Consider the following 26,830-nt stretch of genomic DNA (forward strand, 5'->3'; position numbering starts at 1 on the left):
CCTCTTCGCTCTCCTCCCTTTTCTGTCGCCTTCGGACAACTTGTAACACTGTTTCTTCCACTGCCCACACGCCCATTGGACCGTCACCGCGCATCCCCATTGGCTGTGGCGGCCGAGGACAGGGCCGCGATTGGTCCCCACCCCTGTAACGAGGTGCCAGGTCTGTTTTCTGACCCAGACAGGAGCCGCGATCCCCACTCCGGCGCACGAAGCCGGGTGACTGCTGTCCCGGGAGTGGGGACGTCGCGTGCACCGTCGGCGAGTAAGTATCCTTTGAACGCTCCTCTCCAGAAAGGTGCCCTTGGGCATGTAAGTGTTTGTGTAGACGTGAAAGAATTCAGTGCAGTGGAGCCAAACAGGTGAACTTTTAGCGCGGGGTTCACAGGAGCCTTTTGTATCCGTCATCGTGGCTACCTACATTTTTGAGAGTGATTCTGGATGATGATGATTATTATTATTATTATCATTTTGAGGCAGAGTTTCGCTCTTGTCACCCAGGCTGGAGTGCAATGGCGCGATCTCAGCTCCCTGCAACCTCCGCCTCCCGGGTTCAAGGAATTCTCCTCCTCAGCCTCCCGAGTGGCTGGAACTATAGGTGTGGGCCACCACGCCTGGCTAATTTTTTGTATTTCTAGTAGAGACAGGGGTTTCACCGTGTTGGCCGGGCTGGTCTCGAACTCCTGACCTCAGGTGATCCGTCCACCTCGGTTTCCCAAAGTGTGGGATTACAGGCATGAGCCACCGCACCCAGCCAATTCTGGATTATTTTTACATAATTTGATATAGATAGAAAATCAAAGGAAGCTGTCTGTGCGTTGTAGTACATTATCCAGTGTATTGTATTGTCTGGGGCTTGCTAATGAGAATGGATCACGCTCAAATATTTTGTGGACTGACGCTTAAAAATGAACATTTCTCTGAAACTTGGAGAAGGTGAGGGCATTTTTTTAAAGCTTAGTCTAGGGAGTTTTTTAAATGTCAGCTCTGAGTGGATATTAAATAGGTTTTAATAGGAAAATATGTGGCAACGAAAATATGCACTGCTTTATAGATGACAATTAATAAAAATATGTCATGTGACAGTGTTAATCCTCACAAAATGCCCTTTTAGAAGAAGGTATCAATGAAGCTGCCTTCTAACTTTGTTAGACTGAAAGGTTATGTTTGGCAAGCTGATCTCATGAACAAGGTTGAACACAGCAATAAGTTTTGGTTTTGTTTGTTCACTTGTTTTCTTTTAGACAGAATCTCACTCTGTCACCCAGGCTGGAGTGCAGTAGCACAATCTCAGCTCACTGCAACCTCTGCTTCCCAGGTGATCCTTCTCAAGTGATCCTCCCAACTCAGCCTCCTGGGTGGCTGGGACTACAGGCACATGATGCCCGGATAATTTTTGTATTTTTTGTAGAAATGGGGTTTGGCCACATTGCCCAGGTTGGTCTCAAACTCCTGAGCTCAAGTGATCCTCCTGCCGCAGCCTCCCAAAGTGCTAGGATTACAGGCAAGAGCCACCATGCCTGGGCAGCAATAAGTTTTTTAAAGGGGAAAATATGTTAGAGCTATGGCCATTCTGAAAGGCCTAGTATTATTTTGGGCTCCAGTTTCCTGCAGAATAAATGGGCTTTGCACAGAGAAAGTGTTCAGTAAACATTTGTTCATAAACATAAGGAAGTCTCCAAAATTCCTTAAGATGAAGCTTCTCATACTGCTCTGTGATCCATACCCCACTTCTATTGGTTATGAGTGGCTTATTTTTTTTTATTGCCCCAGATATTCATAGAATCATGAGCATGACTTTTTTTTTTTTTTTTTTATGACAGAGTTTCACTCTTGTCGCCCAGGTTGGAGTACAGTGGCATGATCTCAGCTCACTGCAACCTCCACCTCCTGGGTTCAAGTGATTTTCCTGCCTCAGCTTCCTGAGTAACTGAGATTTCAGGCGCTTGCCACCACGCCAGCTAATTTTTCTATTTTTAGTAAGAGACGGGGTTTCACCATGTTGGCCAGGCTGGTCTTGAACTCCTTACCTCGGGTGATTCTCCCGCCTCGGCCCCACAACGTGCTGGGATTACAGATGTGAGCCACCGCGCCCAGCTGATCATGACCTTTTAAAAATGAAAACATTCAGACTATAATCTAGTTAAAGAATTTTTACCTCCTTTAAAGAAATTAAGGCCAGACATGGTGGCTCATGCCTGTAATCCCAGCACTTTGGGAGGCCAAGATAGGAGGATCACTTGAGCCCCAGAGTTCAAGACCAACCCGGGCAACATAGTGAGACCCCGTCTCTACAGAAAAATTTAGCCAGGCCCAGTGGTGCACGTCTGTAGTCCCAGCTACTCAGGAGGATGAGGTGGAAGGATTACTTGAGCCTAGGAGTTCGAGGCTGCAATGAGCCATGAGCATGCCACTGCCCTCCAGCCTGGGCAATGGAGCGAGACCCTATCCCAAAAGAAATAGGGAAAAAAAAAACCTTAAGAACTAGAGGCCAGAGGTGGTAGCTCATGTTTGTAATGCCAACACTTTAGGAGGCTGACGCGGGAGGTTCACTTGAGCCCAGGCATTCAAAACCAGCCCGGGCAACATAGTGAGACCCTATCTTTATATATATATGTGTGTGTGTGTGTGTGTGTGTGTGTGTGTGTGTGTGTGTGTGTGTATGTGTGTGAACTAGAGAGATTTCTTGCCTCATCCAAAATCACAAGGTCACAAGGTTGGTTAGCCTGAAGATATGGTTATGACCCAGGTCTCAAGCCAATCCATAACCCAACTTGCCTTTCCCTTTACCAGCTCATCCTATCTTTGACTGTGTCTCTGCATCATCCTTAAGATTAGCTTCCTTCAGACTACTATCTCTGTACTGAGTTCCCTCAATTCTTGCTCATTTTAGATGCCCAAACATTCACATTCACCTCTCCAAGCATGCCCAGTTTTCCAAGTCTGGATAGGATATCCAGCTTCTTCACCCTATATCATCTTCACTACCTTTCTTAATTAGTAATTGACCAACATCACCTTGAAAGAGATTTTTGAAGGCTTCTCAATGGGATGCAGAGAGGTCTTTTGGGTTAGGGTGGAACTAAGATGTTATTTCCCCTCCACCCACCAAGCTTTTCTCTTAATTTTTATTTTCCTTTAGCTCATTCAACCCAATGTCTCTGCCCATCCCCACGCTTGGGAGATTTTTGTCTTAGTAGTCCAGGCAATAGAATTCTTAGTGGTTTTAGTGTGGGAGAGGCAGCCAAGAAAGGGAAGCTTAAGCTAATCATCTATGTCTATGCATGGTACCACCTCCTGGGAGGGACACAACTGATGCTTGACACACAGGTGCCGATCAAAGATTTTTCTTACTTGTTGCCAGAACATGATTGAGTTAGAAACCAGTGTGGCCTGGGACTGGGAAGCTCATTAAAGGAATTGGGACTTAAACTGGGAAGGGCAAGTTGGCTCTAGATCCGTAGAAAATGAAGACGGGGCAGAGAGAGATGGTATTATAGATGGAAGAAGGGGCAGTGGGTCATGGAATAAAGACTGGTGAGCAGGGGAGCAAACCAAAGGGGCAATTGGAAGATTCTGAGTTTTCAAGGCTATTAAAATGCAGTTCCAGGCCCTAGGGAGGAGAGTTCCAGACTGTTTTCTCTACACTGCTATGATTCCTTACGCTGCTGGAAGCAGTTTCTTTGACATACTTTGCAACTGCAGAGGGCTTTTAGGAGAGCCGAGTTTTGTTTTTAAATAACAGATCACTTCTTGATCTCATTTTTACAATAGTTAGCTCCCCCTTTCACAGTATGTTTCATTCCCCCTTCCTAGCCAAACGGCTAATCTTGGAATAAGGCGGAGGGTCCTGCCCTCCTCTCTCCATCCTAGGCAGTAATTTCTGAGGCACCTGTTCCAGGCGAGCCAGCCCTTCACACAAATCACAGGTGCTGATGGGACAGACCCAAGTGTATTATTAGATAAAAAGAGCTCTGTCCACCGGGCGCGGTGGCTCACTCCTGTAAACCTTGCACTTTGGGAGGCCGAGGCGGGCGGATCAGGAGGTCAGGAGTTCGAGACCAGCCTGACCAATATGGTGAAACCCCGTCTCTACTAAAAATACAAAAATTAGCCAGTCGTGGTGGCGGGCGCCTGTAATCCCAGATACTCAGGAGGCTGAGGCAGGAGAATCGCTTGAACCCAGGAGGCAGAGGTTGCAGTGAGCTGAGATCACGCCACTGCACTCCAACCCAGGCAACAGAGCGAGACTCCACCTCAAAACAAAAAACAAAACAAAACAAAAAGAGCTCTGTCTAACAAAGATCTACCTAAGACCCTGTCAGGGCCACAGAGAAGGAAAACATTCCAAGTCAATCGAAATAACTTGGAAAGAATGCCTTGTGCAGATCATAGCACAGTGGTTCCTAGTAGTGAATAGGAGGCAGGATCTAGATGGAAGACACTGAAAATCGCTCAAGGTCTAATTAAGAATAACATCTCCAGGGCTTGATTCTGCCCTTAAAGCAGAGTAGGAGGGTCATCTCCCATCTTTCCTGGGGTGTGCCCCCTCCCTGGGCCAAGGGGGGGGCGGGCGTGGAAATTTCCCCCAGCTCCTAACCAGGGGGCCCCTGGGGGCAGGCAAGTTGGAGGCCACGGCTCCAGGCAGCTTGGCCAGCATGCTCTGGGGCTGTCCCCACCCCTAGGGGCGAGCAGCCCTGGCGACCCCTAGAGGCGACTTGTGGGAAGTCTGCCCCCTATGGGGGAGGTAGAGGACTGCACTCTTGTCCAGGGCTGAAACTGTCCACACAGCCATCCAGGAATTTCAGGCTGAGCGTGTTTGGGCAGAAGGGAGGACACCCAGCACTGGCATTGGGAGAACTCCAGATTCCCTACAAGCCCAGACGCCTTTGGTGTTAGTATCCTGAGACTGTTAGAGAACTTGAGGTCCTGGGAGGACTCTGTTATTTTTATATCTCTGTTCATCTAGAACAGTGCTTCCCACCCGCTTCCCTTTCTCTGTATGTTAACCTAAATCCCCTGGTGTCCAGACACATCTGTTGCTCCTTGATTTAAACAAGTAAAAACAAAAAACAAAAAAAACCTACATTCTTCTGTTCAAAAGGTTCTCATTTTCCCTGGGCAGTTCAAAATCTTCACAATTTCACTTTGCTTCCTATTAAAGATTAGTTGGTATCTGGAAATTGAAGACCATAAAGGCATAGGCTTTAATCTAACATAACCCTGGAGCTGGGCTTGAGGGGCCTCTGCAGATTCGTGCTGTTTTCCCTTGGAAGATACTACAGTGTAACTCCTGATAACAGATGTGACAGAGACATGCAGGGACCAGCATGGGCAACCACAGCATCACTGTTCCCATCTTCCTGCCCTGTTCCAAAAAGCAAAACAAGGGAAAGTTGATACACTGGGGAAGACCAGATTATTGATGAGAAGTTGTTTTCTGACCTAAAAAGTGTTTCAACATCCCACACTGCCTGATTGGGTTTACCATCTCATTGGCCTATTTTCCATACTAAAACATAGTGGGAAAGGTGTCTTCCATCTCCCTTCCCCATAATCCCTTAATGAAGATTCTGTTTCCAGCTGCTGCCAGCTGTGGTGATGCTTGACACACAAATCAAGAGTTAGCAGTGGCTCTCAAAGTGTGAAAGCATAAGAATCACCCTGGGAGCTACACACTGGGTTCAGATCTGATATTTTCAAGGCAGGGCCTGGGCATGTGTATTTTCAACAGCCTCTGCAGGTGACCCTAACATACCTCAAAATTAACAAACTCCTGGCGGAGGTCATGCATTGTCTCTGTAAGGACTGAGCTCAGCAGGGAGTAGACCTAGCAGAAACCTCTCACTGTAATTCACCAGAAACTCCAGTACTGAGACCTAATGGGGGCCAGGCTCTGTGTTACGCACTGAGGGTACAGAAGTGACGAAGTCGCAGCCTCCCTGTCCAAAGAGCAGGCAGGCTAGTGGGGAGCAGATCTCTGAGTGGTGGTGTGAGGCTTGATGGAAGGGTCTGTGGCTCAGGTAAAAGGCCCTGGCCCCTGTATCTTATTAAAACAATTACATGTCAGTCCCAGAATCGCCTCTCCTAGGGAAGGGCTTCTGGCTTGTAAGCTCAGATGTAACAAAGGACACAGTGATCATCTCCAGAACCCACTAGAGGCAAGATAAGGCAAAGTATGAGTTCTCTTTCAGTTCTGTGTCGTCGGGTGACTTCTTGCTTGCACAGGTGGTAAAGTGAATTTTCTTGTTTTCTTTTTTAGTTTTTTCCTTGAGGTATATCACAGAAAAATTCACAAGTCTAAAGTGTACCCCTTGAGAGATTTTTTTTTTCATATGCATACACCTATGTAACTACTATCCACATCAAAGAGGGGGCATTCTTGAGGTAGAAAAGACTTCACAGTGGGGACAAGTACCTGTTCGGCTTTGAACACACTAAAGTAAAGCCTGAGATCTCAGGGTACAGCTGCTCTCTTTGGCCACGTGTAAAATTAACCCCTGAAATTAACAAGTGTCTGGTGAGTACCTGCAATGTGTTGGAACCTTTCGAGGTAAGTTCCAGGGCCCCTCAACTCTTAAGTCCTATATGGGTGGTTTGCAGTTTTAGGAGTTGAATTTCAAAAACAGAATTTGTGTTGACCCTGTATAATCTCCATCTGTTTTTCTTAATTAGCAATTGACCAACATCACTTTCAAAGGGCTTTTGTAAACTTCTCAAATTTCTCTCACTGTAAATCTTGCCAATAACTGAATTCATGAGGGAGTGAATTTGGGGCCTTTACTTGGGAAGGGTACCTCCTTTCTGCCTGCCTCAATTTGCCTTCCTTTCCCTTTAATATTGTATTTTTATTATCTAGGGCAAAAAAAAGCATACTATTACATTACAGCTTATAATGGCAACCCCTGAAGAAAACAGCAATCCCCATGACAGAACGACACCCCAGCTGCCAGCACAGCTGCAGGAGCTTGAGCATCGGGTGGCCCGGAGACGCCTGTCCCAGGCCCGCCACCGAGCCACCCTGGCAGCACTCTTCAACAACCTCAGGAAGACAGTGTACTCTCAGTCTGATCTCACAGCCTCAAAGGTATGGGGACCTGGAGGAGGAGAGGGGACATTTCCACGGGGAAGGAGACGTTTTCACATGTGGAGGGACTGTGCTGCAAGGCAAGGACTGGTGTGGAGCTGCCACTTCTGCTGGGGTAGCGACAAATGCCCTAGACAGGGTAATTTGTAAACAACAGAAGTTTATTGCTCCCGGTTCTGAAGCCTGTGAAGTCCAAGACAAAGGTGCCATCAGATTGGGTGTCTGGTGAGGGCATGCTCATTGGTTCATAGACAGGGCTGTCTTGCTGTGTTCTCACACGGGGGAAAGACAAACAGGTTCCCCGGGACTCTTTTATAAGGGCACCAATCACCTTAATCACCTTCCAAAAGACCCCACCTCTTAATACTATCATATCGGGGATTGGGTCTCAACATACTAAATTTTGGGGGGACACAAACATTCAAACCACAGCAGGTGGAGAATCATCTTTCCACCCTACGAACAAGCCCAAGATGCTGTAAATCAGTCAGCCCCTGGTTCCAAGTCCTTGCTGACCCAACAGCATCAACATGAGCTCTGGGACTGGGGAGAGCAAAACACATAGGAGTGCTCAGGGAGCTTGCAATCCACTGTATCGTCATGCAGCTGCGGTTCCCTTCACCTTCTCTTTGGGCTGGCAGAGCACTGTTACTCCAGCCCCCGTCAAGTCTCCTTTTTAGGCACCCACCAGAATCCTTGGAATCTAGAATGTCAAATCCCAGGCTGCTCTGCCCCCAGCTGCTTTGGGTCCCCCCATGCCCACCCCACACTCTGGCCACATCTCACTGCAGCAGTTCCCTGAGCCAGGCCTCTGTGTCTCTGCTTATGCAGTTAGCTCTGCCTTTGGGATTCTGTGCACACTTCAAAGCTGGGCTTGGCTCACTCTGCTCAGCTGCCCTGCTCCATGGAATCTTCTGGACCCCTCCAGTTGGACTATTCCCTCCTCCTTGTACATTTTCACAGCCCTTTGCTTCTACCCCTTGTTAGTACCTACTTAATTCTATCTTGTGTTATGAGGGGTTGTCTCCATGCTTGTCTTCCCTGTCAGAGGTCAGCACCCTGAGAGCGGGGACTGTCTTATGTACTCTGTATCCCTGGGACTTAGCACACAGTTTTGCCCTTGTACATGCCCAAGGGATGCATGCAGCCCCTGACAGATATAGGTGGTCAGCCCAACAAACAACATTTAGCATTGCTCATTTTTGAATAATCTTGCTGTTACCATTTTGACTTTAATAATGTCACATACAGGAAGGAAGGAGGGAAGAAGGAAGGAAGAGAGAGGAGGAGGGAAAGAAAAAGGAAGGAAGGAAAGGAAGGAAAGGAGGGAGGGAAAAAAGGAAGGAAGTTGGAAGGGAGGAAGGGAGGAAGGAAGGAAGGAGGGAGGGAGGGGAAAAAAGGAAGGAAGTTGGAAGGAAGGAAGGAAGGGGGAGGGAGGGGGGAGCAGAAGGGAGGGGAGGAGGGAGAGAGGGAGGGAGGGAAAAAGGGAAAGAGGGAAATTTAGAGCTCAGGTTGACAGCATTTGATAAGTTTTTAGATCATCTGGAGTGTATGCTGTTAGCAAACAAAAATAGTGGGAGAATAGGACATTTAATATTAACTTGCCCTTTGCACAAGGTTACAACTGAGCTGAAGTCTAGCTCTGCTTTGTGCAAGCCTGGGGTTGACGTTCATGCAGAATGCACCTCTTCCATCACTCCTTATTCCACCTTCAAGCCGCCTCTGTAGTCATTTGCCTTTCTACAGCACTAGCAATTTGCTGAACAAAGCTTAACTCTTTCCAAATCCTTTGGCATTTCGGTGAGAACCCATTTCTAAGCTACAAACAAAACTTCATGCCTTCTGTGCATCAGAACAAACTTCCTATTCTTTTTACTGACAAGGTTAAGGGATGCGACTTTGCATCTGAGGGAGTGTGGCCTCAGCCCTGGAAAGGGATTCCTGGGTCCACAAAACCAGTCTCTGCAGTGAGAGGCTGGCTTTCAGCATTGTCTCTGTCTATCCTCAGTGGCAGGTTCTGAATAAGGCAAAGAGTCACATTCCGGAACTGGAGCAAACCCTGGATAATTTGCTGAAGCTGAAAGGTAATGGATCACTACTTGCCAACCCCATCTCCCTCCCTGGAGAAAACTGGTTCTGTTTTTCTATTGAAAACAGAAGTTGGGTTACAATGAATCAACAAATATTTATTGAGGGCCTACTGTGTGCCAGGAACTGTGCTTGGGCCAATGTTGAGGGTCCCTGTCCTTAGTGAGCCTGCAGTCCAGCAAGACTGGCCAGAGTCACCAGGCCATGAGACTTTGATGAGTTCCCTACTGGAGTGCTGCCGAAGGCACCTGATCTCATCTTCAGAGGCCAGAGGAAAAGTGGGCTGCTGCTTGTCTAAGGCTCTCCCCTCACACCTAGAAGGAAAAACTGGACCTGGTCTCCCTAATGCTGACCCTGGAGGGTTCAGGGTCCCACCCACAGCCCACCTGGGCCAGAAGGGTGGGAGAGACTCAACAGAGGCCTGACTTTTCTCTTTGTGTTCCTGGCCTTCAACTCCCCAATAGCATCCTTCAACCTGGAAGATGGGCATGCAAGCAGCTTAGAGGAGGTCAAGAAAGAATATGCCAGCATGTATTCTGGAAATGACAGGTAAGACACCACAAACCCCAGCAAGCTGGGGGCCTGCTGTGTCCTTACAGCCATCAGTACTGTCTGGTGGCAACTCACCCTTCCATTCCAGCCTGCAGAACCATCAGGGCTGCTGCTCCCCATTCAAAACAGCCATATGCTGGAGATCATTCCTTTCTCTTTTATTCTAGTAACATGCATCAGTGTTTTCCCAATTATAAAAATGATGCACGCTTATCACACAAGATGCAGAAAATACACAAAAGCCAGAAAATATATATTGTCCCAGAACTCAAAGAAAATCAATGTTAATTTTCAAGAAAATCCATCAAGTTTTTAAAAAATGTTGCACATTATTCTTTAGAGAAATGAGACCATAGTGTTTACATTATATTATAGCTTTTTCTATATGTATTTTTTAAAGCCACAACTAATGGCTTTCTTGGAGGATACATATGACAATCAGGAAAATGCAAATCTCAGTCTATATTCCAAGCCTCCTGGGAACCTAAGAAAAGCTAAATTAAACTTCAGCAAGGAAAAGGAACCATGGTACACCCAGGTGTCACCAATGCTGAAAGGGGAACATTATTAATATGTCACATTCATACTTTGAAGGAGAAACTGATTTGAGAAAGGTACTTTTATGATCTCATGGTTTTTTGTTTTTGTTTTTGGTTTGGTTTGGTTTGTTTTTTGAGATGGAGTCTCACTCTGTCACCCAGGCTGGAGTGCAGTGGCATGATCTCAGTTCACTGCCACCTTTGCCTGCCAGGTTCAAGAGCTTCTCCTGCCTCAGGCTCCCGAGTAGCTGGGATTACAGGCGCCCGCCACCACGCCTGGCTAGTTTTTGTATTTTTAGTAGAGACGGGGTTTCACCATGTTGCCTAAGCTGGTCTCAAACTCCTGACCTCAAGGTATCTACCTGCCTTGGCCTCCCAAAGTGTTGGGATTACAGGTGTGAGCTACCGCACCCAGCCGAGCTTGCTTTTTTGACTCAACATGGTACCTTGGGGATTATTCCTATAAGTATAAAGAGATCCTGGGTGCAGGTCCTGACTTTTCCAAATTATATCCTATTGTTTCATTCTCTTCAAGGTGTCTTTTGAAGAGCAGAATTTGCAAATTTTGATGAGTCCAATTTAACCTGTTTTTAATAGATTGAGCTTTTTGTTTAAACCTAAGTATGTCATTTTTTCATGCTATTGTAAATGATGCTTTTTAAAATTTCAATTTCCAACTGTTCATTGCTACTATGTAGCAATATTATTCATTTTTATATTCTGACATTGTCTTCTGCAACCTTGCTAAATTCCCTTCTTGGTTCTAATGACATGTGTGTAGATTATTTGAGATTTTTCTACACAGATAATCACACTGTCTGCAAATAAAAACAGATTTGTCTCTTCTGCTCCAATGTATATTCCTTTTTTTTGCATTCCTTACTGGACTGGCTAGAACCTCCAGAACAATTTTGAATAGAAGTAGTAAGAGTGGACAGTCTCATCTTATTCCTGATTGAGAGGGGAAACTTTCTTTTGCCTTTAAGCATGATGTTAGCGGTAGGTTTTTTGGAGATACCCTCTATCAGGTTAACAAGCTCCTTTTTATTCTTACTTTGCTGAGAGTTTTTATCATGCATGGATGCTGATTTTGTCAGATGCTTTTTCTGCATCTATTGAGGTTTTTCTTCTGTAGTCTGTTGATATGTTGAATTGCATTGATTGATTTTCAAATGTTGAACCAGTTCTCTTGCATTCCTAGGAAAAAGCTCATTTGGTCATGATGTGTACACCTACACACACACACATACATATACATGTATACTTGCTAAAGTTGCTAAGAATTTCTTGTCCATGTTCATGAGGGATATTAATCTATAGTTGTCTTGTTTCTGTTTTCTTTCCCAGCCTTCTTTCAAACAGTTTTCCTCAGAATGGTTCCTCCCCTTGGTGCCCAATTGAGGCAGTCAGGAAGGATGCTGAGGAGGAGGAAGATGAGGAAGAGGAAGATCAAGAAGAAGAGGAGGAAGAAGAAGAAGAGGAGGAGGAGGAAGAGGAGGAGGAGGAAGAGGAAGAGGAGGAAGAGGAGAAAAAAGTGATCTTATACTCCCCAGGCACTTTGTCGCCTGACCTCATGGAATTTGAACGGTGTGAACAGTTGGGTGGGGTGGCTTTGTGCACCCATGGAGCTCCCTCCCATGGGGAAGGGGACAGAGGCTCCGGCTGGGGTATGCTGCAGCTGTGTACCCCAGCTGGAGCGCATGGTTCAGACTAGGCCCTGAATCAGGAAATCTCCAGGATTTTCATATGGGAGGGGCTCAGGGACACGACTGGCAGAGAGGCTAGAGAAATAGTCTCGAAGCTACATTAGCATAGCACATACACTCATACAGTGTTTTTACTCAGACTGGGTGTTTATTTGGGGTGTCTTGTGGGGGGCACAGCTGATGGTGATTATGAGGGCTAACCCCTCTCTCCCCCAAAACACATACCCCCACAAGTCCGCACTGCTCTTATAGTAGGAAAGATGCCGAATGGCTGGCTCAGACGTCCCTTGCCACTGCCTCCTCCATAGACTCAAAGCCCCTCAGCAGCCATGTTGGCTTCCAGAGGAGTTGGTTCAATAGCAGGAGGCTCTCTCCACAGCCGAGCCTGACCTTCGGGCTGCAGGTTAAAGTTGGAGTCCTATCATGCCAGCACATTCATGGGCTCAGAATTTTCAAGAATATTCCCTTAGGATGAGAACTAAGGCAGCTACGCCTCTTATCTCCTTCTGTCTAACATAGAAGGCTTCATGGGGCAGGGACTGGGAGAACATGGGGAGTGGCCCCAAAGCCCAGGTCTATGTCCTTCATGGCCCCCAAGAAGGCTGCTGCTCTTCAAGGGCCAGGGGCGTGCAGAGTCAGAGAAGTCTCAGCCCCTGGTGAGCCGTGGCGCCGTGGCCGGGCCTGTGTGCTGGGGTCCACGCCATGAACCGAATCCCGAGGAGACGCTTCGAGAAGGAGCTTTAGGGGTGCGAGACGGCGCCGCTTCTGTTCCAGGTATCTCAACTTTTACAAACAGACGATGGACCTTCTGACTGGCAGCGGGATCATTACCCCGCAGGAGGCGGCGCTGCCCATCGTCTCCGCGGCCATCTCCCACCTGTGGCAGAACCTCTCTGAGGAGAGGAAGGCCAGCCTCCGGCAGGCCTGGGCGCAGAAGCACCGCGGCCCTGCGACCCTGGCGGAGGCCTGCCGAGAGCCGGCCTGTGCCGAGGGCAGCGTGAAGGACAGCGGCGTGGACAGCCAGGGGGCGAGCTGCTCGCTGGTCTCCACTCCCGAGGAGGTGAGCAGGCCCACCGGGGTGGCGTGGATGGGGCACAGGAACCACCCTCGCCCTCGCCCGGGGACACCAGGGCTTTGCATTTAGCAGGTTGGAGGTGCAGTTTGCCTTCTGGCTCCCAAGGTAGGTTTCTGATTTTCTTTTGTTTTGTTTTGTTTTGTTTTGTTCTTGAGACGGAGTCTCGCTCTGTCGCCCAGGCGGGAGTGCAGTGGCACGATCTCGGCTCACTGCAAGCTCCGCCTCCCGAGTTCACCTCATTCGCCTGCCTCAGCCTCCCCAGTAGCTGGGACTACAGGCGCCCGCCACCACGCCCGGCTAATTTTTTTGTATTTTTAGTAGAGACGGGGTTTCACTGTGTTAGCCAGGATGGTCTCGATCTCCTGACCTCGTGATCCGCCTGCCTCGGCCTCCCAAAGTGCTGGGATTACAGTTGTGAGCCACAGCGCCCGGCCGGTTTCTGATTTTCTAATCCTTGGGGACACGGAACAGCATTTGTTTTTCTGCGGTTAGTTTCCTGGCCTTTCTCTGGGGATGGCAGAAGACAAGGCTTGGGAGGTTGTCTCAGTTGGGATTCTCTGGGCTGCCAGGGCCTGGATTATTAAACCACGAAGAAATGCACTCCTCACACCCGGGGAGGTCCGAGGCAGGCGGAGGAGCTCACCATGTCCGCGTGGATTCAGGCCTCCCTTGGCTCTGCTCAGTTTCTTATCTTTCCCTGCCCTCCCCACCTCCCCCGGCTCCTGTGGCTATGGAATGGCAGCTAGAGCAATCGAACTGTCATTCTTCCTACTCTGCATCAGGTAAAACAAAGATTTCCTATGAAAGCTCTCTTTCTTAAGAGTTAAGGAAGACTGTTTCCAGAACCGCTCCTCCCCTCTCATTGGCTGGAACTGGCCAAATTGCCAGCCTGCTGAGCCAATGACTGGCCAGAGAGAGGATCACACTTGGACCAATCAGGTCCAGCTCTTGAAAGGCGGTCAGTTCCCACCCCAAAGAGCGCTGGGATCGCTCTGTGAAGGGGAGGTTACCACAACTGCTACTGTAAATACATTTCTCAGCGTTCAGAACGCTAGTCAGAATGGCCGTGGCCATAGTCTGCAAAGCAGAGCATCAGGTAGCATTTGAGGTCGCCCTGCACGGAGATAAAAGTGGGCCCACAGCTGCTCTTCCAGTATGAGGACGGCCTCAGAACACTGCTCTACCACACGGCCCGCGCTTGCTCCTCTAGCACAGGGGTAGCCGATTCGCACTCTGAACATGCCCTGTGCTTCATGGACATTTAGCATCCATGGCTTCCGCCTGATACAGGCCGCCCCCTTGCCCTGACTTTCCAAATGCTCCTCAGTCGGGCCGCCTTTGAGGAGACGACATGCTAGTTTCCCAGTGTCTCTCTGTGGAGCCTTAGGGCCAGAGAGCGTCCGATTGTCTCTGACCCTGGAGTTACAGCCCTGGAATGCCTCCGTTTTTTAGAAGGTCCTCAGCTATCAGGCCCAAGCCGGGAGAACGACAGAGATGTCACCCATTCCTGTCCTTCCAGTTTGCAGGCCTAACCAGCAGCGTGACTTGCCCGGAACTCCCAGCTCCTGCTTCGGTGACTGTGTCTCTCTCATCACACATTTTTTCACATTACTCTGCCGTTTGGTCACCTGTTGATGGTCAACCCTCCATTATCTCCCCTGATGCTTCTCAACTGAATCACCTGTGGAGTTTTTTAAAAAGTCAGGTGCCTGGCCGGGCGCAGTGGCTCACGCCTGTAATCCCAGCACTTTGGGAGCCTGAGCAAGGTGGGAGCAATGCTTGAGCCCAGGAGTTTGAGACCAGCCTGGGCAACACAGTGAGACTGCGTCTCTACTAAAAACTAAAAAAAATAAAGAGGTGTGGTGGTGTACACCTGTAGTCCCAGGCACTCAGGAGGCTGAGGCAGGAGGATCCTTTGAGCCCAGGAGGTCAAGGCTGCAGTGAGCTATGATCGTGTCACTGCACTCCAGCCTGGCAACACAGCAAGACTCTATCTAAAAAAAAAAAAAAACAAACCAACCAAAAAAAACCCAAAAAAAAACACAAAAAAACTCAGGGGCTGGGCTGCTATCCCAGACACACTGAATCAGAGCCTCTAAGGGTGGGGCCTCAGGAATTGCATTTTTAACAAGCTTCCCTCGTGGCTGATGCAGTGGGTCCTATTGGAGGGAACTCCCAGTGCAGATGTTCAATGGCCTACCAGCTTGATCCTTTCCCCGACCCCCAAACATGGGTCCACCAGACTGTGGCTTCTGATCCGGTTTTCCTCTGATGCTGGGTCCACCATGAGAAGACATGCCTTTTCTTCCATGATGGCTCAAAAAGAGCCAAGGCTTGTATGAAAGGGCAGCCAAACAGATGTGTTTACAGCCCCAAAGTGCCCAGCCCTGGAGTCTCACACGAAGAAAACAAAAGGAAAATACAGTCATGGGATACATAAAGATGTTTTGGGCAACAACAGACCACATATACAATGGTGGTCACATAAAATGATAATGGAGCATATGTGGAAACCTGATAGATGGCACTCGATATTGGCATTGCACATCAAGTAGGGGAAATAATTGATATTCAGTAATGGAACTTGGATTTTTGGTTTTCCATATGAGAAAGTATATATAAATAAATATATGGGCTGGGCGTGGTGACGCCAGTCTGTAATTCCAGCACTTTGGGAGGCCAAGGTGGGTGGATCATCTGAGGTCAGGAGTTCGAGATCAGCTTGGCCAAAATGGTGAAACACCATCTTTACTAAAAATACAAAAATTAGCTGGGTGTGGTGGCGAGTGCCTGTAATCCCAGCTACTCGGGAGGCTGAGGCAGGAGAATTGCTTGAACCTGGGAGGCGGAGGTTGCAGTGAGCCGAGATCACGCCATTGCACTCCAGCCTGGGTGACAAGAGTAAAACTCTGTCTCAAAAAAGAAAAGATAAATATATGTATATATGCCATCTAGGTTTGCATAAGTACACTCTGTGATGTTCACATGACAAAGTTGCCTAAGGACACATTTCTCAGAACTTATCCCCATCAGTAAGTGATGCATGACAGTATCTACCAAATGCCTGAGCAATTCTGCCAAATTTGACTGTGCCAGCATGAACACTTCCTCAGGAAGAACACATCCAAAGAGAAAACAACCAGAATCTAATGTCTCCAAATCATGGAAACAGCTTTTCTGGGTTTTTCAGGGAGGCCTATGGGCTGATGTTTTTTAGGTATTAAGGGAAGCTGGCAGCAGATTCCCTCAGCTGTGGCCAGAAGCAGGGCTCTGCCTGCACGGCTGTGCCCAGGTTTAGGCCAGGCCAGGGCTGGGTGATAAGGTAGGCAGAACAGAGAACTCCCGTGCCCGAGGCAGGGACAAAGCCACAGTTAATCCTGCTGAGCAGTGACACCACTGCAGCCCCTGGTCCACCTGGAGAGGTTCTGCTGCAGAACTGTTGTGTTAGAGGCCAGCAGCACGGTCAGATGGGCTCAGAAGGCTCTGGACTGCTCCATTTCAGTTCAGACATGAGCTTCCCTGTGAGTGTGGTGGCACTCTGGAAAGGCTGCGGAGCCTGGTCTGGGGTCCCTTCTCAGGCTGGCTTGTGAGGGGGATTTGCACAGGTGAGCACAATGTGTGGCCTGCGACTTTGGTGGGCTGATTGCTTAAGGACAGGAATTTCAGTTCTGGGTCCCTGTTTCAGGCCTGCCAGGGAGCAACATGTAGCTGATAGGCTTCAGAGCTGATGGACACTGAAGCACAGGTCTTTTTGTGGCCCCTTTCCAGATCCTCTTTGAAATGACCACAGAGATATCAAGTAGAAGGACAACAGAAAATGTCCGGAAAACTAGGAGAGGGGCCAGAGTCCCAAGGGATTCAGTTCCAGGAAGTCAATTGAAGGAAGACAGAAAGGGCAGACACCAATCCTCTTGGAAGAGCTGTGTGTTGCAGGAAGGGAAGAGGAGAGGAGAGACCCTGGCGGAACCTGCCAGTACCTGCCACCTCAGGGTCAGAGAACTTCCTCTCCTCTCCTAGGCGTGACTGCCAGTGCAAAGGGGATGTCAGTTAAAGTAAAGCATGCCCAGTTCAATTTTTAATACAAAAATGTCCCATGCATGATTCAAAACATTCTTATACTAAAAATTATTCATTCTTTATCTGAAATTCAAAATGTAACTAGGCATCCCGTATTTGTATTTGCTAAATCTGGCAGTCATGTAAGTGTAAATCATGTTTCTGTAACATATTTAATATTCTCTAACACATTGGGGGAAGCAGGATGAAAAACTGTCTAAATAGCAAGATTCCAAATTGGAAATATATATTATAGACCTAGGGAAGTGACTGGAGAGAATTAGATCAATGTGTCAACAACGGATATCTGGGTGGGATTGTTTCTCAGTAATTCTTATTTTCTTGATCTGCTTCTATTTTCCAAAATTTCCACAATGAACATGTATGTCTGTTATAAAGCAGATAATGTTCAATTATGTGCCGGGTATGTCTGTTATAAAGTGGATAATGTTCAAATGTAACTAGATACTTCACATACATTATCTTACTTAATTCTTGGAATAGCCCTATGAGTAGACACTAATGTGATTCCTGTTTTATAGAGGAGGATTTGTGAGATGAAGTAACTTGTCCCAGGTCACACGGCTAGCAAGGGGCAGGCCTGGGAGTTGGCCTGCCTGCAGCCTAACCCAGAGCCTTCCTGACCCTCTGGATTCAGCTGTCCTGGCATGAGACTGCTAGACTGGGGACCCTGGGCTCCAATAATCTGTCCACCTTGGGAGGTTTTGATGAGATTTTTCTCAGTGGTAAACTGAGGCTCTGGTAATTGCATCTCACACCTGAGCTCCCACCTTCTTCAGCAAGAGGAATCACAATCCCCATTTCTTCCTGTCCCTCACAGCCACCTCCAGGGTTGGCAGTTTGTCCTAGGCACTCTAGAGTTTAGCATTCACCCCCTAGGAAGAAGAGCAAGCAGAGCCCCTGGGTGTGGGCCCCAGCTCTGACATGCATGCCCCCTGGGGTATGGTGTAAAGAGAGAGCCTTTCCACTCATCTCTCCCCAGCAGCCCAGAGCAAGCGTGAAATTGTCAAGTTATTTCCCACTCATGAAGTGCTGTGCTTTCTTTCAGATCCTTTTTGAGGATGCCTTTGATGTGGCAAGCTTCTTGGACAAAAGTGAGGTTCCAAGTACATCTAGCTCCAGGTGAGGAAGAGGGTGTGAGATAGCACGTGCCCCTGTGTGGGTGGATGTGAGATTGTGTGTGTGCGGGTGTGTATGTGTGAGTTTGCATGTGTGAATGTGGTGAGTCAGAGAGAGAGAGAGACAGAGAGGTGTGTGTGTGTGTGTGTGTGTGTGCGTGCACACCCCTGCTGGGGTGTTCAGGGGCCTCTCCTCTGCAGTCCCTAGATGAGTGTTGTACTAGTCCATTCTCACACTGCTACAAAGAACTACCTGAGACTGGGTAATTTATAAAGAAAAGAGGTTTAAGTGACTCACAGTTCCACAGGCTGTAAAAGAGGCATGGCTGGGGAAACTTACAATCATGGTGGAAGGCAAAGGGGAAACCTGTATATCCTCACATGGCGACAGGAGAGAGAGTGAAGGGAGAAGTGCTACACACTTTTCAAACAACCAGATCTTGTGAGAACTGTGTCATGAGAACAGCAAGGGGGACATGCACCTCCATGATTCAATCACATCCCCCCCCCACCAGGCCCCTCCTTCAACAAATGGGGATTATAATTCAACAGGAGATTTGGGTGGGGACACAGAGCCAAATCAGATCTGGTGCCTAATGCAGTGGGTATTCTTGGGGATCCACCTTTTTTCTGTGATTGGAAGTGAGCTGGTCCTAGGATTGTGTCATTGCCCTGGGGCTTGACATCTGTGGCATCTTCAGAGTAGAAAATTCTTCCATCCTGGTACAGGGCTGGGACATACCAGGTTATCAGCTATAGGTTGTGGAAACTCATCTGTTCACTTTGCACCCTATTCCCAGTGTGTGTTAGTCCTGCTAACCTCCACTGAGGGCTGCTGTATCCCTGCCTTAAGTCCATTATATACTAAATGCCATAGGTCGGATGGCTTATAAACAACAGAAATGTATTTCTCACAGTTCTGGAGGTTGGGGAGTCTACGATCAAGGTGCCAGCAGAGTCAGAGCCTCGTTTTTTCACAGACGGCACCTTCTGGATAAAACTTCACATGGTCTAGGGGCAAGGAATCTCTCTGGAACTTGTTTCTTTTTAAAAAAAAAATTTTTTTTTCTAAGACAGAGTCTCACTCTGTCACCCAGGCTGGAGTGCAGTGGTTTGATCTTGGCTCACTGCAACCTCCACCTCCTGGGTTCAAGTGATTCTCCTGCCTCAGCCTGCTGAGTAGCTGGGATTACAGGTGCATGCCGCTATGCTCAGCTAATTTTTGTATTTTTAGCAGAGACAGGGTTTTGCCATGTTGGCCAGGCTGGTCTCGAACCCCTGACCTCAGATGATCCACCCACCTTGGCTCCCAAAGTGCTAGGATTACAGGCGTGAGCCACAGCACCTGGCTCTGGGGCCTGTTTTATAAGGGCACTAATCCCATCATGAGGGGCCCATCTTCATGCCCTAGTCTATGATCTCCCGGAGCCTCCCCCCACCTGCTAACACCATCACCTTGGGGGTTAGGCTTCAGCATATGAATTTTGGAAGAACACAAACCATCAGTCTGTAGCACCCAGGGCAGCTTGCGGGCAGGTTCTCCCAGCTGACCTGGAAGGAGAAGGCGGGGAGGGGGCTCTGGGGCACAGAGAATAAGGGCCAACATGCAAACAGGCACGGGCCCTGAGTTTAGGGGACTCTCTGAGTTCTGCAAAGGGGGGTTGCTGCTTTTCATGGTGCTGATGGGAACGGATATGGAAGGAGGGGAGAAAAGGATAGCTGACCCCATGAAGTGGGAAGACACAAAATAGGATGTGAAAAGATTTTAAAACAAGAAGCAGCTTGACTAACAATGTCCCAAAGGTGTGTTTTCTGAGAGAAATCCTTTAGGACTGAAATTCCCTTGCTGCTTTGCTTGAAAAACCTGTGGTCTTAGGGCCTGAAGGGACAGGTTCTTCAGATACCTGTGCTGCTGTCATGGCTAAAAAGAATCCTGGACATTTATTTTTCTGCTTTGGGGGTGAGAGGGACATATCCTTGTGATCCCAATGAATATCTCATTGTCCTCTCAAGGGGAGCCTGGCCTATGGGTGCCTGTGAGGCCTTGGAGCCACAGCTGTCCCTAGTAACCCAGCTGGCCTTTCAGCAGAGCTTCAGGGAAACCACACATCAGCATTTTCCCTCCATTCTCCCTGTTCCACCCAGGCCTAGATGGCCTTGGGGAGAAGTGGGATTGTCAGAGGAGGGCTTTGTCCTCTGCAAATCGACCTTACAGAGTGACTCAAGCACTTCTCAGCTGTGAGTGGAGTTTCATTTTGCTGCAATTGCCTGGAAGAGACATTCCTGTTTCTATGCTGTGCTTGGGCTGCAAAGACAACCATCGAGAAGCTGCCAGCCTGTCCTTGCCAAGCAATATTCAGAACTCCCCGCCCTGCTGATGGAACGGAAAAACAACCTATTAAAAATGTTCCACTTTCCCTAGAACAGTCAGGGGTTGCTGCCAGAGGGTTCCTCAGCTGACTGCGGTGCCTCATCCCGGGAGGAAGTGAGGGCTGCCTACTGAACTCACAGTGAGTGAGTGCCAGCTGTCCTACAGACACACAGCCTCTGTGCTCTAAGTAGCCCTTTGAAGCAGGGTCCACATTGCAGGGCCTGGCTCTTAGCGGGCATTTCTAAATGTTGCATGAGCCCCTGCCACCTTTCCTAAAGGCTGAGCTAACTCATCATCTTCTGAGGCCCTGCAATAACAGTTGCTGTCAGCTTTTGAAGGATTTTAATGTCTGCTTCCAAACTGTGCTGCTTATGGTGACATAAGCTCGAGTCACACAGGGCATCTCCCCTTGTCCCAGCTAGGCAGGAGGAAAAGAGCCTGCACAACAGGCCTCCTTTCTGCACCAGGGCTTGAGTTCCACATTAGACCCACTGAGCAGTGGCAACTCAGCAAACTGAACTCAAGATGTGCGGCGTGCTCCAGAGCTGCCTCAGCAGCCACAGTGGAACCAGAACCATGGGGGCATTCTGCAGAAGATTGAGGGATAGAGGCACTCTTGTTCCCTTGTTCCAGCGGCCACAGCTCAGAACACTAAATTAGGGCGCAGGAGCCAGTCTCACCACAGTCTCGATTTTCCAGGGGATTCCAGACATGATATGTGAGCAGAGGTAACACAAACCTTTCAAAGAGAGGTCTGGGCTGTCTGAGAATTTACAAGTGCTTGGTTCACACTGTAACCCAAATCTTTCACGGGAGGGGGAAGCAGAGTTGAAAGATCAGGATCCTGAATATTTGTTGTCTCTTCTTCCTTTCTGTTGTCAGTTCAGTGCTTGCCAGCTGCAACCCAGAAAACCCAGAGGAGAAGTTTCAGCTCTATATGCAGATCATCGACTTTTTTAAAGGCCTTAGCTGTGCAAACACTCAAGTAAAGCAGGTAGGATGGAGTAGAGGGCCGTGGTACCTCTGCCCCCCTTGCTTAGATAGCAAAAAAGGCTCTTAAGGGCAGCCCTAACTAGAACTCACCCCAATCATACCATGAGGAGCCACTGGGCAGGGACACTCTTCATTCCCTCTGGCTTGCTCCATGGATGGTCGCCTTCAGCCTGACGCATCCTGTAGAATGAATGGAAGATAGCCAGGGAATCAGGAAAGACAGAGAGGTGTCCTCTAGGGCAGGGGTCCCCAACCCCTAGGCCACAGACCAGCACAGATCTATGGCCTGCTAGGAGCAGAGCTGCCCAGCAGAGGGTGAGCATGACTGCCTGACCTCCGCCTCCTGTCAGATCAGCAGTGGCATTAGATTCTCATAGGAGTGCAGACCCTATTATGAACTGCTCATGAAAGGGGTCTAGGTTGCTCTCTCCTTATGAGAATCTGATTAATGCCTGATGATCTGAGGTGGAAGAGTTTCATCCTGAAACCACCCTTGCCCCCCAGGTCTGTGGAAAAATTGTCTTCCGTGAAACTGGTCCCTGGTGCCATAAAGGTTGGGAACCACTGCTCTAAGGCAGACCTTGACTGGGAGCCCTTTGAAGCAGGAACCTGATCCCGGGGGCCTGACTCTCAGCAGGCATTCATAAAGTTGTGTGAACCCTTGACACCTTCCCAAAACGCTGGACTATTTCACCATCTTCTACAGTCTTCATCATCTTCAGTAATATTTGCTGTCAGCTTTTGAAGGATATTAATGTCTGCTTCCAAATTGTTCCACTTACAGTGATATGAGTAGTGGGACTCTTGGTTAGGAGGGCCATTCCTGGAAGCTTTTTGTCAGGGAAGGGGGGTTATACCTGAGCCACAAGGGGACAGGTCCTTTCAGATTCATAGCCATAGATTTTTCTTTACTAATTTAGCAATAATACAACTGTTTATTTAAAAGGTAAGTTACAATAATAGCAAATGTTTGTCTAAAAATAGTCAAGACACCTGTTCAGTAGGCTAAGGTATAACTTGCCCTTTTCCAACTAAGTCTTCATTTCCTTCTGCTGGGACCACAGCGAATCCTTACGTGGAGCCCTTCCTTGCAGTTTGCTCTCCCCTTCCCACCAATCCTTGGGTGACTGTCCCCTGGACCAGTTGTTCCCTCTTTCTCTCAGATACAGTTAAATTAGCCCACTTTATCAAGATTTTGAGAATAGACGAAAAGGACAATCTTTGCTTCCCCTCCTTCTCCACATATGGCAGAAAAGATAACAAGCAGGGATTCTAGTATCCATACAAGGCAAAGATATGGCCGGGCGCGGTGGCTCACGCCTGGAATCCCAGCACTTTGGGAGGTCGAGGTGGGCAGATCACTTGAGCCCAGGACTTCAAGACCAGTCTGGACAACATGTCAAAACCTCATCACTACAAAAAATACAAAAATTAGCTGGGTGTGGTGGTACATGCCTGTAGTCCCAGCTACTCAGGAGGCTGAGTTGGGAGGATCGTTTGAGCCTACAAGGTAGAGGTTACAATGAGCTGAGATCATGCCACTGTACTCCAGCCTGGGCAACAGAGTGAGACTCTCTCTAAACAACAACAACAACAACAGAACAAAGCAAAGATGCCAAACTTCAGCACTCCTAGATTCCCGATGCCTCAGTGTTGCAAGAGCGGGCCCCAGAAATCTGCATTTGGAATGAGCTGTCCAAGTGGCTCTGGGGCAGGAGGACTCAGGCTTTGATAGACTCTGGTGTAAACAGAAAAGTTGCATTCTCCTCCCAACCTCTGCCATTGTCTTCCCACTGAACAAGGGGCCCACATGATTTGCCTGGAGACTGTGGTCCCACCTCCCTGACACTCTTGATCCCTATTTCCCTGCCCCTATCAGGAGAGCATGGTGAACGGGAACTGCTTCTCCAGGGCAGGAAAGGCTCAGTTTGTGGAGGTCGTCCCCATTATCAGGATATCACCCTTGGGACCAGGTCCCACATTCATTAGATGGTTGACTGGGGTCAGGGATGCCACCTGGTTCCATGGGGATCAACCCTGATCTGCAGGGCTGACAAGTTACAGGGGTCATTTTCTGCTGGGATGGAGAGAGACAGAAGGAGCAAAACCTCAGGAACATATTTTTAGAGAAAGAAGTCATGGAGAGTCCTGAGGTGTTGGCTGGGATCACTGTTTACAGTGTCCCTTTAGGGACTGAGAAACACTTGCTAAGCAAACAGTGCTACTGCTTTTTTTTTTTCACCCAAACTGGTGTGTAGTCACGGTGTGATCTTGGCTCACTGCAACCTCTGGCTCCTGGGTTCAAGCGATTCTCATGCCATGGCCTCCCGAGTAGCTGGGATTACAGGCGCACACCACCACGCCCAGCTAATTTTTTTGTATTTTTAGTAGAGACAAGTTTTCGCCATGTTGGCCAGGCTGGTCTCGAACACCTAAACTCAGGTGATCCTACTGCCTTGGCCTCCCAAAGTGCTGGGATTACAGGCATTGAGCCACCATGACCAGCCACGGTGCTGCTGCTTAAAAAAATATTGTCTCCTAATAGGTAACCCATATACATGGCATAAAATTTACAAGTTACCAAAAGACATAAAATGGACACTTTCTCTCTTCCTTGCTTCCTACCCCATACCCTCCCCCAGAGGCAACTACAGTGACCAGTTTCTTGTACACTCATCCAGAGATATTCTACAGATATTATATATTCTTTCAAACACAAATAGTAGCCTACAGTACACATTGCTTTGCACTTTGCCCTTTGTAAATAGTGTATCCCACAGAGAGCACGCTGTCTCATTATTTTTGTTGGAAACAAGCTGCATGGTGTTTCACTGGTGGGAGCACCGTGGTGCAGTGCACCGTCTTCTATTGATGAGCATTTGGATAAAGCCTTATGAGGTCCTCTGTCTCTCTTGTGGGACCCTGGAAATCCCCAGTATAAAAAAGAAGCCAGTTCTGCTGTGTCCTTTCTGGAGGTCATAGAGGGCTCAGTTGAGTGAAATGGAAATGGGACCTTCCCCCTTAGAGCTCTTGCTTCCTGGCCCAAGCTGGAGGTGAAAATGCAGCTGAAGAGATGTAGGATAGAGTCTGGGGGCTGGGCACACCAGAGATGCAGGAGCCTTCCTATCTGCCTGAGGCCCGAGACCCACAGATGAAAAGTGAACCTCTTCCACCCTGTGTCTTGCAGGAAGCATCCTTTCCCGTTGATGAAGAGATGATCATGTTGCAGTGCACAGAGACCTTTGACGATGAAGATCTGTAATGCAGAAGAGGAGCTGCGAGGGGAGGGACTGAATGAGGTGGGCAGTTCCCAAGGTTGAATGCTGGCAGCTAAGGTTGCACCTGCCTTGGCCTCCAGGACTCTTTGGAGTGGGTTGTTCCAGAAGCATTTTGATGATTTTAGTTTCTGATTATTATAAAGTATAAGAGAAGCATGGCCTTGTGTTGGTCTTTGGGGACTGTTTGGCACAAAGGGCTCGCCTGCTGCTATTGTGCTCCTATTAAGGGGGTAGAAAGTATAGCTGGGGCCCAGGCCATGGGCCTTTCAAGGAGGACAGGCAGGATCTGTCCTTGGAGGTGACATAATGCCAGGTGCTTTCAGCATGTCCTGGGCACAAGGCATTGCCCTGATGGGTTCTAGAGAGTTCCAGAGCCCACCTGTTCACCCTGCACACTCTGAGAGCCAGGGGCAGTGCTGACCTCAACCCTGTGCCGCAGGACGGCTGGGTGGAACCAGATTCATCTGCTGCTTCTAGTAATAAAGTCACCTGAACAGGAGCTACAGTGAGGTCCTGGGGTTCTGAGGGCTTTCTGGTGAGGCTTCTGGGCAAAGGGTGCATACGTGTACCTGGGCTTGGACACTGGGGGTGAGGGTGAATTTTATGTGTCAACCTGGCTAGTCTGTGATACCCAGGAATTTGGTCAAACATTATTTTAGATGTTTCTGTGAAGGTATTGTTAATGAAATTAACATTTAAGTCAGGAGACTTCCAGTAAAGCAGATGATCCTCAGAATGCTTCCTATAGGTTGAAGGCCGGAATCGAAAGAGACCGACCTCCCGGGAGAAGGAGGGAATCTTGCCAGCAGTCCGACTTTGGACTTGAACTGCAGCTCTTCCCAGCCTGCCAGCCCGCCTTGCAGATTTTAGCAACTACATGGGTCCCTTCCTTAAAATAAATATTTCACCTCTCTCTTTCTCCATATCTACATATATACACATCTTATTGGTTCTGTTTCTCTGGAGAACCCAGACTAATGCAGGGTATGCAGGGAGAAGGGGCTTGCATGGCTCTTTACAGTTTTCAAGGCATCATAGCAGCCCCTCCCCTCCACTGAGGCCCTCCCAAAGGCTTGGACTGTGTTATCTCCTAGTGAGAGCCTGAAACGCAGGCTGTCTTAGGACCCATACCCAGTCCTGTGTGATTCCAAAGCTGTCCTGAGATGCATGAGCCCACACTCGAGGACTTCCCCCGGGGTGTGCAGGGATAGGAGCTTCGCCAGCCCTTCACAGCTTACAAATCACCGCACCGAGTGGGCAGAGGGAGGCTCTCCAGGAGCTGGGCAGGAAGGGCCTTTGTGTTCAGGCGCAGCCTGAACTGCTGGAAAGACAGGAATGCAGGAGCTCAGGCTGGCCACTCCCAGTGGCTCACCAAGCCAGCTGTGTGGGAAAGAAGAAATGCAGCTTTACAGAGGGGCTTGCACATAGTAGGCCCTCAAGCAATGTATGCCAGTGTTAGCCGGCCCCTCTTTGTACCAAGCTCCACCCTGATCCTATTTAGTCCAAGGCTGCGACTTCATTCCTCGAGCCGTACCTGTCAGCAGCCCCTGGTCAGAGAGGACCTCAGCAGGATGTGGAGGTGTCCCTTCCCCCCACAACCTTGTGCTGGGTTGTGAGCCCAACAGCCCTCTGCTTCTCTCCTGTAGCCTTGGGTATTGGCATAGCCTGGGATGGAGTTATTGCATAAAACTACCTTCACGTCGTTCTTAATCTCCCTTCCTCCCCACCAAGGACTTGTATCAGGAAGGTATCTTCCTATATCTATCAGTCAGTACTGTAGCAGTCAGAGTTCTGCAGAAAAACAGCACCAATAGGATATAGAGACACCGAGATTTATTTTAAGAAATTGGTTTATCTCTTTGTGGGGACTGCATGTCTGAAATCTGTAGGGCTTCCAGGAGGCTGGAAACTCAGGCTGGAGTTGGCAGTGCAGTCTTGAAACAATGTCT

The 26,830-nt window shown here is 48.6% G+C and overlaps 1 protein-coding gene across 1 annotated transcript; it reads left to right on the plus strand.

Annotated features, from left to right (window-relative positions):
• Positions 1 to 6,820: 6,820 nt before the first annotated feature.
• Positions 6,821 to 25,036, plus strand: STRA8 (stimulated by retinoic acid 8). Its single transcript, XM_054495324.1, has 8 exons — positions 6,821 to 7,084; positions 9,093 to 9,168; positions 9,637 to 9,721; positions 11,611 to 11,850; positions 12,744 to 13,029; positions 18,170 to 18,243; positions 21,493 to 21,604; positions 24,791 to 25,036. Exons 1-8 carry the CDS (start codon positions 6,893 to 6,895, stop codon positions 24,863 to 24,865), a joined length of 1,140 nt encoding a protein of 379 aa, XP_054351299.1. The 5' UTR covers positions 6,821 to 6,892; the 3' UTR covers positions 24,866 to 25,036.
• The last annotated feature ends 1,794 nt before the right edge of the window (positions 25,037 to 26,830 follow it).

This window comes from Pongo pygmaeus, chromosome 6, assembly GCF_028885625.2.
Source record: "Pongo pygmaeus isolate AG05252 chromosome 6, NHGRI_mPonPyg2-v2.0_pri, whole genome shotgun sequence".
NCBI lineage: Eukaryota > Metazoa > Chordata > Mammalia > Primates > Hominidae > Pongo > Pongo pygmaeus.